The 12,555-nt window shown below is 42.6% G+C and overlaps 1 protein-coding gene across 2 annotated transcripts in view; it reads right to left on the minus strand.

Moving 5' to 3' along the window:
• Positions 1-6,745: 6,745 nt before the first annotated feature.
• Positions 6,746-12,555, minus strand: part of KIAA1210 (KIAA1210 ortholog) — a 38,219-nt gene continuing 32,409 nt past the window's right edge. For both annotated transcript variants that reach the window (XM_059483235.1, XM_059483234.1), the window contains exons 10-12: positions 12,411-12,553; positions 11,807-11,906; positions 6,746-8,996 (exon numbers count right to left, since the gene is read on the minus strand). In XM_059483235.1, coding sequence (XP_059339218.1) covers positions 8,824-8,996; positions 11,807-11,906; positions 12,411-12,553 — 416 coding nt within the window. In that variant the 3' untranslated portion in view covers positions 6,746-8,823. The remainder of the gene's footprint in view (positions 8,997-11,806; positions 11,907-12,410; positions 12,554-12,555) is intronic.

Below are 12,555 nucleotides of genomic sequence, written 5' to 3' on the forward strand. Positions count from 1 at the left end.
GTGACAATAAATGGTCACAGGTCATTCAGGTTAGCTCTCATTTCTGTGCTTTAAGCACACAGCTGTTAACTCATCAAAGACTTCAGAGAGCAAAAATAAACTGAGACCCACCACAAAACCATTTTTCATGCTGTAGACAGACTGTTTCCCATAAACTGATTTCTTTCAATGCACATCACTGCTCTACAAAGAATAAAGGGGTAAAAAAAGGTTGGTTTGATGATTCCAAAAATACAAAGACAGTCATCTTTTTAGCCAGGGATTAATACTGCCTTCAAGCAAGGTAAATCCCTAGCCCAAAGAATGCCATTTTAGCAAAACTGATTAGCAGCCTCACCAGTTAAAAAATATGTCCAAAGCATTAATATAATTTATTATTAAGCATAATCAGATTAATTAGAATCACGACGTCAGGCTTGGGCTATTAGTAGAAGTATTTATGATTATGTGTTGATAGTAGCAGCTATTTTGCTATTAGGCTGTATATTAATAGAGTGACTCCAAAATTAACATTGTTTATAAGAAAAAGAAAATTCTATGGGTTTAAAAATAAAAACAATCCTCCAAGTACCTCCACACTTTGAGAGTTCAGATCTGAACTCAGACCAGAGCAGCAGCTCTGCATTACCGTTCCACAACACGCAGAACCAAAACCTCAACTCAGCTGTGGTCAGGCTGTGAAATAATCTCCCACCTTGGGCAGTGATAGACAACTTAAACAAATGACATTCACCCAATTCCTGTCAATTCCAGTGACTTTGGTGAAGTTGCAAAGGAGGCTGTTGCTGCGTGTAAATTTGAGGAAGCCAAAGAAGCCAACAAAACAGTATTTCCAGTAAGAGACTAGAACTGGTAATTACAAGTCAAGTTCTGAAAGGGCTACCTAGGAAACACAAATATGTATTCAACCATTTTTATGCTGTAGGCTATCAGGCAGTCTTAATTTGGGGCAATTTCCCCCAGTTTCAACATAGTTCTGGCATAGCTAAGAGCAGACTTGACCTCAAGTTTTTTACTGGGATTTATTTTTGAGCAATGCAGAAACAGAAAGGCCCAATTATAATCTTATTTAGACCAAACTAATTCCATTTGCTTTAGCAGATTTGTTCCTGTCTGACAGAGTTGTTCCTCAGATTTGAAAGAAAGCCCCAAGTGCCACTTAACACTGGAATCCTTGTTGTTATTTTACATTTCTTTGGAAAATTGCATAACGAGTGTTGCTGTTTAGGTCACTCCCTAAAATAAAAAACCTTAACTGCAGTACTGTGGTTACAGGCCCACAATGTTAATAAAAACAAATGCAAAAGTCTAGGAAAAGTATGAGTTCTGTCTGGAAAATTGTCATTTTTTTCCTGCTCAGACAATACAAAAGTGTGTGCACGCACTTCTGAAACTCCCATTACTAAACGGGGTGGCAAGGCTGACAAGCAGCCGGTCCGAGCAGGGGAATCAGCTGTTGCAGCAGCTCCGGCTGCGCTGCTCTCACACGGCAAAAGCCAAGAGAAAGTAACTTTGAGGGCTGGGTTATTATGCAATAATAACCGGCCCCGGTTACATCAGCACGGCGAGGGAAACGCTGCGGGAGAGTCAATAAAATAAACGCGGGGATGGGAGCCTGAGAGCCGCGACTGCCTGCGGAGAGCGGGGCAGAACGGGACAGAACGGGGGAAAACGGGACAGAGCGGGGCAGAGAGGGGAAAAACGGGACAGAACGGGACAGAGAGGGGCAGAACGGGGCAAAAGGGGCAGAGAGGGACAGAACTGGGCAGAGAGGGGCAGAAAGGGGCAGAACGGAGAGAGCGGGGCAAAACGGGACAGAACAGGGCAGAACGGGGCAAAGAGGGACAGAAGGGGGCAAAGAGGGGCAGAGAGGGGCAGAACAGCCCGGCTGAGGCTGCCAGCCCCAGAGGGATCCGACCCGACGCTCCCGCCTCTGCTCTGCCCCGCTGCTCCCCAGTGTGAGAACAGCTCATCCCTAACCCCAGTGTGAGAAACAGCTCATTTCCAACACCAGTGTGAGAACAGCTCATCTCCAACACCAGCCGGGGCTCAGGCTGCTCACCCGGGCACGGAGGGTGGAACAGGGAAGGGAATAGGCTCTGCCACACCGTGAGTCTCCACAGAGGGGTCCGGGCATCCCACCGTGCCACCCCGGCTCCCTCTGCTGTGTCATCAGCTTGCAGAGACACGAACTGCCCTTCTAAAGGAGTGGCGTGCTCTAAAAATCAGTTAGTCAGAGCAGTGTGTCTGTGTACTCTCACTTTTGAGCTGCTGCCTTCAAAGGTGAAATCCATAAGAAAAAGATTGAATAAGATAAAAAAACCCAACATAAACAAATTACATTCACTCAATTCCTGTCACTTCCAGTGACTTTGGTGAAGTTGCTGCATGTGAACTGAGCACACCAGGCCAAACCATAAAAGCCAGCTGTACTGCAGGAAACCCACTGAGGCAGGTTAATCAAACACACCATGAAACACACCTCACTGGCCACAGCTGTCTCCAGAGAGCCCTAAACTGAAGCTGCACCAACACCTCTGCTGCTGTGTGGCCGGAGGGAGCTGCTGTCAATGCAAAGCCAAACACGCATGGCCCTCTGGGCACAGGGGCAAACTCACTGCACAGAGCAGCTGCTGCTCATGGGGATTAAAGGACTCTCAGGGCTGAGAATGTGGCTTTAGAGAAGATTGCTTGGAACTTCAGTGCACTTCAGATCCCATTTTGGGGTGCATTACCTAGGAAAAAGTGAAGACCTTCACACCCAGCAAGTCTGAGACAAGCGCACATCCCAGAGGCGTTAGACTGAGCACAGCCCAGAGCACCACCAGCCTAGTTACCAGGCTTGGATTCCCAGGAGTAAGTGCTAAAACTCAACTTTTCTCCCATCCAAGTATGCTTGGACTCAAGACTGAAACATTACACTTTGTCACATCAGCCCGTGCCATATCAACCCCTGAGTTATATTGTTTGAATTTGCATGATGTGGTTTGCTATTAAAAAAATAACACACTTTCCTGAAAGCTTTTGTTCCCCTTTGCTTAAACATCTCCAAAAAGGGGCCTAATCCAATTTTTCCAGGGAAGAGCAGGATCTGAACCACAATCTGCCTTTGGACAGGCCCCATGGGGTCAGTCTAAGCCTCAGCCCACACTGAACCATGATGGAGCATCTTGCAGAATTGGGCTTTAGTAGAAAGTAATGCTCTGAACTTATTGAATAAATAGCAAATAAGAACTGATATTGATTTTTCTAGCATTTTACAATGCAATTATTTTGTGATTATTCTACCACAGTATGAAGTATATCTCACAGCCAAAGCTCTTATTTTATAAACAATGCAAAGTAAGGAGACAATTTTTTATAGGGATCATAACAATAAGGATGCTTATATAATAAATTATTCTCTCAAAGTGGAAGAAAAACCCCCACAAAATGAGGCTCTGCTCTGATTTCTCTTCATGCAGTTACAGATGAGGTCACACATCTTTGGGCAGAACTCCCTTTACAAATTGAATGCTGTACTAAAACATATATTTATTCCTCCTCTTTGAAATATGCATGACTCAGGATCCAAACTGAGTCCAAAATGCCTCTTATGTTTAAAACACAGCTCTAGTTTAATGTAGATATATCCTAATTTGTACATCTAGCCGTGACAGAAATGTCACTTTATTTACTCCTGTATGAATAAAACATGTTCCTACAGCTCACAAAGTCCAGGGAAGTTATTTCACCCACAGGCAGAGCTGGTAAATTTGCACCTGTGGGGTGCAGTCACCCCTGCACAGCTGCTCAGGGACTGTCACTTTACCCCCTGCCCACGTCACGGGTGGGACAAGGACATTGAGCAGAGCCCGAGTGCCGCCCTGGAGGAGCCAGCAGCAGCATCCCCTCTGCCCTGTCAGCTCCCAGCACTGCCAGGGACACATCGGGGGAGGCTGCTCGTGGAATTTCAGCTCTATGGAAACACAACACAGCCCCAGGACTTCGACCTTTTCCCATCCATTGCTGCAGTGGCTGCAGGGAACTCGTTGTGTAACTTGGGGGAAGTTACCTCAGTGCCACAGAAACATATTCCTAAGTAATGTGGAAAGGCTCCAATTTTAAGGCAGTTAATCCCACCCTTCTGTGTTGGAAAAATACCTGTAAATCAGAGCTAATTTGGAGTCAGAATGGTATAATAGAGAAAATGCAAGGAAGTATTGGTTTAAGCACACAGATTAGGGTGAACTTTGAACAAGAGTTGACAGTGTTGATAGGTGATCCTGCATTTGTCAGCTTTTCATCCAAATTCCATAAAATAAAATTTCATAAAATAAAATTCCATAAACTGACTACAAAACAGGTTAAGTAAAAATTGGACTGACTACAAAAGAGGTTAAAATTGATCCCCCGAATGAAAAGTAAGAATGCTTAGAGAGGGAAGAAATATATTCTGAGGCAGAGAGAAGAAAGGCTGGAATGAGGCTTCCAGGTACCAAACAACCTTTTCCATGTAGGTTATTACACCAATCAATCTCTTCCTCTGTCTTCCTATTTCTACATCATACAAAATTATATAAATTAAATACACCATGCTTCACCCATTTCCATACCTGTTTGTTGTTTAGTGACTAACTCGGCTTACAGATCAGTCCAAGACTTGACAGTTAATAATCCTGTTTAGATAATCTGCCTCTAGATTCTTCTTCTTTGAACTGCCTCTAAAAAATAAACAGCTATTAAAATAGCTTCTTTTTAAATCAATCCTAGCACAATGAGAATAAAAATAGCATCTCACATTTTCCATAGTCAATAATCTGCCCCTAAAGTCAGAGGAAGCTGCTAATGTTTGGCTTAGCTCACTCCTGAGAAGTTGCATTTCTAATGCACAGATCATACAGCAATTCCCTTTAAAGTGCTGCTCTGTGTGGACTTGATCAGCAGCTCACAACAGGTTTTGATTTGCAGTGCAGTCATGGTGCTCACCTGCTCAACGTGGTTCAAAGCAATGAACTCTGGTATCCCTTACATGCAGGGGGAAATGCAGGAAAAATCACTATTTAAAGATTCCTTTCAGTGCCCTTCCTTGGCCTGAGATCAATCCCACAATGGAAGGGTGATTTCAACTGCAGCTTCCCATTCTCAGCCTTTCATTTCTCCAGCTGAACTTTCACTCCCCATCGAGCCATGGCCCTTCAACCACCCAGCTGGAAATACCTGAGTAACCTTTGTGTTCTGGGCAAATGAATGGGTTTGTGCTCCTAAACAAGAATTACAGTTTATTTAATCTGCCTACCTCCATAAAAGACATAAAAAGCTGCTTCCAATGACAAACAGAGGTTTCAGTGAACTTCTGCACCAAGAACCATCCCAGGCTGTAGCCTGCAACAAATATTGATACTTTGGGTGCAATATTTCCTGACAGCATAGAGGAGACAGAATTCTATAGTATAGCAAGCAAATCAAGGTCAGAATCTTAAACAGATGCTCAGATTCCCCAAGAGGTTCCACCTCATCATTACTAATATTTTGGTGATGACTGATGTGACAAATTTGTCAAATCTTATAACTAGGATAAATCTCTAAGAAAATTGTAGGTAAACTATCAAACATTGGAGGAAAAGACAAAGAGAAAGGTTTGCCTTTTTTATTAGGCTGCTAATCCCAGCTCTCATTACCTGTACCCTTCAGATGTATCCTCTTCCAGGAACAGCTCTAAAGGACAAGGCACCCTCACAGATATTAGCCTGGCTAAAATCCTTCCTGTATTGATCTGGAAAGCACTTAGGAGAGCAGGTGGCACCACTCAGGAACTGCAGCTTTTCTGAGCTGAGAGTTTCACTGTAATACTTCAAAATAAATTACATCTTTTATTTTAGACAAGAGCCCTTAAGAAGACATAACATAATACATATGGGGGCTCTATCCAAATTCCTACATGAGAAAGCTGGTGTTTGTGCTTTCCTCTCATTGTGAGAGTGCAAACATCCCCTGAAATCCCCCTGCGCTGCTCAGGGATGGCACCAGCACCCTCTGCTGTCACACAGAGCCGGGCTGCAGGCACAGGGGATGCAGAGACAGCTTCCTGCACCCTGCACTACAGACTCTGAGGCACAGAACCTCACAGCGACATTCTGCAACCCTGCACTTCAACACAGCTTATTTTCAAACACAGTGACTGTGTCCAGAAAAAAATCACCCCAAAATGAGCTTATTATATTACTTATTTTTACTCACTGAACCCCTAAAAACTGCACTAGAACAAGAAATCAAAACCATGCTAATAGAGTTGTCAACTTCTGCAAATGCAACAATAAATCACTGATCTTTCAACATTTATCTAATATTCCCATTTTCTAACCTGCTGTGATTACATGAGACTCAGTTTTGATGCTTTCTCTACATGCTTTTTGTTCTCTTAGTTGCAGAGATATTTGAAAACATTAACTGCAGAAATGCAGAATGCAAGTGAATTTCAGATATACATCACACGATTCTCTAGTGTTTTCCTTCTTCGTTAAAGCACTCCAAAAATCTCCTAGAGCAGCTTCTTTGAACACACACAAACAAGTATTTTCAAGGCTTCCTATGCCCAACCCTCAAACCAGCCTTTCACAAAGGAGCAGTAACTCCAGGGCAACAGGAGAGCCATCAGCACTCTCATGATGTTGTGAACTTAGATTTAGAAAAGTTCTTTAGTCTGACCAGCTGTGCTGATAAGTCTTAAGTCACACAAAATGACCCCAAAACAAAATCTATGCAGTTTATCATGTACAGAGTCAATATTGACCAAAGACCTGGTTTTATTTCTTCCTGAATGAACGAGGGCCATCCATCCCTCTTCCCAGAAATGATATCATCATCACTGGCAACAGCATTTAATAGTAAACCGAATAGGGGGATGGAATAAAAAAGGGGTTCCTTCAAGGATTACAAAAACATATATACATACCAAACATAAAAGACAGGAACAATATTAAGATCAAAAGGAAACACAGGGAAAGAGAGATTATAGAATCCATTGCAGTGCTTTGGGTGAAGAATCACAATCCACATTAACAGAATGAGAAGAGAGTTCCCTAAATATAGAAAGGCCTGTGTTTTACACAGGGTCAGTAACTTGTGGTGGGATGACAACTGTACAGAACTCCAGGAATCATAGCTGAGTAAATTATTTTACATTACACTCAAAAGTTTCAGAGCAATACAAAAGTTTCAGTTCTTTGTAAGGAAATATTTGCTTCCTAAAGCAGAGAGAAAGAAGTTACAAAATAGGCATTAATTACCAAGCACTCCTTGTTTCCTTATCAAGTGAAACTCCTATTCTTTCTGGTGTTAGTCCAGAATAAATAGTATCTATGGATTCTGAGCCTTCCTGGGGAAGTAAGTTTTCACCTTTATAAAAAAAAAATCACAGTCTAGCTCCTAGTTAATACTGTTTTCAAATTGCAAAAACTACATGTTAAATTCAGGCCCAAAATGGAAGATTAAAGTCTTGCTTGAGCTGATCTGAAACCAATTTTCTTTGGTTTGCAGTTAATCCTATCATAGATCATATTTTCCTTTAAAAATTCTGACCAACTTTCCAGCTAAAAACAGTCAATCAGCTTTCAAAGTTTGCACTGACTGTAAACAAAAACTACATAAACGTGCAATTCTGCAAGAACTGGAAGCACCAGTAAGTGCCACTGTCTCTTATGCCACCAACATCATTTCACAGAGCTTATTTTTCAAATGTCTGCATCCTTCAAAGTCAATAGCAAAACTTTTGTGAGTTTGAGTGACTGCAAGGCCAGGCCCTGAGAGGATAATCTGTTCCAGCTGCACGTTCTCAGACTGATGTTGAGTTAATGGTAAAGGCTGATGAGACAAGAAGGAAAGCAGATGCCCCTTTTATGACTAACATCACATACAATTGACTAAATATACATCCTTATGAACATGGAGGGGGGCATTTCTTGAAAAGAAGATGCCACTTTCTAAGGAGCAAATTCTCCCCCTACCACACTCTTTAAGAGAGAAAATTGGCTGAGGAATCTCACAAAAAAATCACTATTTGCCATAATTAAAGAAAGGAAGAAATTCTTTTTAGTAGAATGTTTAATTTGCCCAGATTTCTAAAGGTACAACTAAAAGCAGACACATGCTACAGTGTGGTGGTTTTCCAGTGCATGGCAGAGAATGGAGTGTGCAGCTCTGGGCCATTCCAGGGGGTATCTGTGAGCAAGCACAGGACCAACAGCACTGAGACTTCAAATCACACAAAAGCCAGAACCACTCCAGCTCAGATGTGTTTAGACCTCACAGCTATCACAAAAGAGATCATTAAGAACCTGAAGCAGAGTCAGGCTGCCCAGCATAGAGCCCCAGAGAAGGAGCTGTGATGACATCAGTGTCCATGACTCACAGTGCGTCAGTGCCCAGCACTGGGAATATTTTAAAGCATACCTTAATTTCTTAGCTCAAAGCCAAACCCTACAAAACACTGTACAGTCTTTTTAAAAGAACAAGTTTCTTTAAAAGAAACTTTAAAAACATATTGTGCTAGAGAAATGTTCCAAAAGCCTGAAGCGTGTCTTTTCAGAACATCACCATCAGATGTGGAAGCATATAAAAATGAATCAAATTTTCCTAGTGTCTGGTAGTAGGAAATGCTCAGCTTCCTAATACATCAGATTAAGCCCACAGTGGCATTTCTTCATTATGTCTTTGTATACAACAGTCTGATCAAAAGTTTTAAGGCTCTTATTTCTCAAAAGAAAAAAAAATGGTCACAGTAGAGAAGGGATTAAGTGGAGTTAACACAGCTATTGGCAATGCAAAGGATGGTCCTGTCATTTGCTATTGTACAATCTGGGGCATTTCACTCCATGCTTTGGCTTTCTTCTTGGCCAGGGACAGCCAGGGAGGTTCAGCAGGACTGCAGGGTGTCATTGGCAGGTTAGGGGAGTGCCTGGCTTCCTTTCCAACAGCAGGAACCACAGAAGCTTCCTGAGACATTGGTCCAAATTTACCTGCCCATGAGAAGACACACATCACTCATCAGAAATCTTGAGAGTTAAAAAATCAATTTCTGCCAATAATATTTTCTTCTCTCAAAACTGTTTTACAGCCCAAAATGCTTGTGACTCACCAAGAAGGCAAAGGAATTATTAATTGGCTGTTGCTGGCACTCTCTGGTCCAGCTACAGCAATGGTGAGGACCAGCTCTTGCAACAGGAAAATTGATACTAAACAGTGAGCAATGTGCCCATAAAAAAATCATCTCCTCAGTCCAAACAGCAAGTGTCTAAACCCAGATAAATGAAGGACATTTTTCAAAATTGTTCAAGCATGTGAAGACTATAACCCCAGTTATTTGTCTAACTCAGATTCTTGGTTAATTAATCTCCTAACTTTTCAAACCCTTGATTTCTAATAAAGTGCACAGCAAGGAGTTTCACAGGCTAATTATGCTCTGTGAGAGCAGGAAAATCTAGGAATAAGAGTTCTGAGTATGCAGGAAAACAGAAACAAAATAGCTGCAGGATAAGAATTACCCCAGGCTTGCTGTGGAGTTAAAAGTTTATGTTTTCCAATACTGAGAAGACTTCTTAAAGATTTCTTTTAATGTTCACTGCCAACACAAATATTGCTCCAGCAATATTATTGAATACCAGGTAGGAATCAAACCATTGCTTTATGTACTTCCACTTGTAAGCCATGATAGTAGGATTTGGATGGTACTAGGTGTTCCTCTTGATGCAGCCTAACAGAAGCCTGTCATCCTCACAAAGGATGAAGGAACACAGATAATGCTCCTTTGATGGCTTTGAGTTCCTATCTAGCTCTGCTCCATTCATTTTGTTTGAAATTTTTCAAAATTAATGTCAAAGCCATGCTAAGTAAAAGAAGCTTGATCTTGCTTGCACTGAAATCAATGGAAAATATCCATCAGCTCCATTAGTCACACTCCATGAGTAGAGCCAAAGTAGTTCCCATTTTCACTCAGGAGGTCTCTGGTTTTTAAAAGTTCTGGCTGGTTGATAGTTCTTGCAGGAGGTAAACTATACTTAATACTGGAGGTCCATTAAACAGGCTGCAGCTCTACATACACAAGACATTTTCAGATTGATCTAAGATGAGGTAGGAATTCAACTGTTACTGGAATTTTGATTTTGAAAATAATTTCCCCATTTTGGGAGAAAACCTTTGTTGTAATAAACACAACAATCCAAATAAATAACTCCTCTAGATATTAACTCTACATCATTTCCACCACCAGCACTTTCAAACTCCTGGTTGGGCTAATGGGAACCAAATCAGAGAATTTTTAATTCTGCTGTAAGCACAACAAAGACTGCAAGTTCTAGTAAACAAGTAGCAGAGAAATTTGTGAAGTTCTGAATTTTCACCAAAGGCTGCTGGGCTTCCAAGGTTAGGATGATGCAATATACAGAAATCCAGTCAGCCTTTCAAAGGAAGACCTCATCTGAGCAGAAATCAGCCTGTTTATGTTCCCTCATTTTGCACCTAAAACCATAAGACAAGCAGAACCCTTTTTAGAAGGTGTGGTATTTTAATCACACATACACACTCACAAAATTAGCTGCAACCAACATCAGAGCTTCTGTGTTGGTGCAAACACCCTGAGCCAGTCACCTGCTGCGGTAAGGGAGAAAGCTAATTTTGTAGAGCCTGCAGGTTCAGAAATGGCTAACAGCTCTAGCAATAACTACTACAGGTAGTAGCACAGAGGTACTGCCAAATATCTCCAGTACAACAACCCTGGGTCCTGCTGGATCACACAGGGAAGGAAAGGGGGCAGTGCATGGGCTCTTTCCACACAGCATCTCTCACTGTGTCAGCTGCAATCTGATGATGAAATCTGCAATGGGAAAGCCACAGGTCTGGCACGGGGTGCATTTATTCCCTACTCAGGGAGTATCTGCAATCAATAGCTCTCAGCTAGCACAACGTGCTTTTAGAGCTGAAGGACTGGCTTCTCTGTGTCTAGCTGGAGCGTGCTGCTGAGGCTTGGCACCGCCCTGGTGAGCAGGGAGGGAGAAGCTGCAGCCCAGCAGAGCCTTGGAAGAGGCAATGTGAGTCACCAAGTGAGTCACACTCTCCCCCTGCATCTTTAATGCAGAGAAACAGAGCTAAGTGCTCAAGAGAGGGGCCCTCCAGCCTCTGTGCTCACCTGAGGGTGAAGCTCACTCTACATAAATTATCCTTGATACATGTTTATCAAATTATTCTTGATACATGTTTATCTATCCTGCACATCCTGCCTTGGAAACTGCACACTCTCCATATGCAAGCCACGCTCTTCTGCACCTCACAGCTCTTATTGTTAGAAAGAATTTCCTAACATCTAAGCTAAACATCCCCTGGTGCATTTTAAGTTCATGCTGTCCATAAAAACCAGTCTTGTCCTCTGCAGAAAATTTAGTTGTCTTTTCTAGACTAAACAACTCCACTCCTATCAGCATTTCCTGGCTGACTGGAGATCTAGAAGACCTGACCTTTTTTGCTGCTCTCTTCTGGACACTCTCCAACTTCAGCTTCTATTCTTTAGTACTGATCTTGGCCAGTAATAAATCACCAGACTGTTTATGTGCCATTTCATGAACTGGCAGTTGAGATAAGAGTTCCTCACTTGCTCTCTCTGCTGAGCAAACAAGCCATTATGTTGACTTACACAAAAACCATGGTCTGAATAGGTCTTACATAAAGTGTGCTGATTATAAAAATGGTGTCTCTCTTCCCCCATCCCTGCCACCCACACCACTCACTGGTAGTGAGTGGTGAGCAACCTGTAGCCCTACATAAAGAAAGAAAATACCTGCTGCTGCAGACACACCAGTCTTTCTTTGTGTTTTCTTGTCCTGAGAGCTGGGAGGCATCCTCTTCTTCAGAGTGTTCGCACCAGCACAGAGCCCTGGCTGCAGAGTGAGGAGAGAAGAAAAGAAAAGAAAGAAATGCAGCTGACTGCCAGCCATGGGCACTCCTAAAGCTCACCCTGGCAACTCTCAAACCTGCCTGTGGAAATGCAGCAAAGGCCAGGCAAGGATGGCTGGGAACATCCTGGAGGAGGGAGGGAGAAGGCAGTGAGGAAGTAAATGCAACTCAGAGCAGCCACATAAACATGCTCTGGGCAATCAGAAAGCTCTGAAATGTTCAGGTTTGAGCAGTGGAAAGGAACATATAGGAAAAGAACATATAGGAAAATCCAGCTGTGAAATGAATCCCTGTGACAGTGCTGTCCCAGGCATTTCCTCCCTTGCGTCACTTTTCTGTCTCAGGGTTTTAGAGGCCAGGCCTGCAAAGCTTTCTTTGGATAATGCTCACAACACACCTCCCATGGAGACAATACTGAACAGTTTGCAGAAGTACCCAGGTGGCCTGGGGCAGGATTCACACCCATGCAGCATTACTTGGTACCCTACCTCCCCTTGATCCACTTTGGCCAAAGTTTTGTCTTTATGTTCTTTGGCAAGAGGGTGGTCCTGGAAACCCTTTCGTTTCAGCTTTGCCATGGAGACCCAAGCTGGTTCAGAGGAAGCAGTTTCCAAATATGGAGAGACTTTTTCT

Source organism: Ammospiza nelsoni, chromosome 15 (assembly GCF_027579445.1).
Source record: "Ammospiza nelsoni isolate bAmmNel1 chromosome 15, bAmmNel1.pri, whole genome shotgun sequence".
Taxonomy (NCBI): Eukaryota; Metazoa; Chordata; class Aves; order Passeriformes; family Passerellidae; genus Ammospiza; species Ammospiza nelsoni.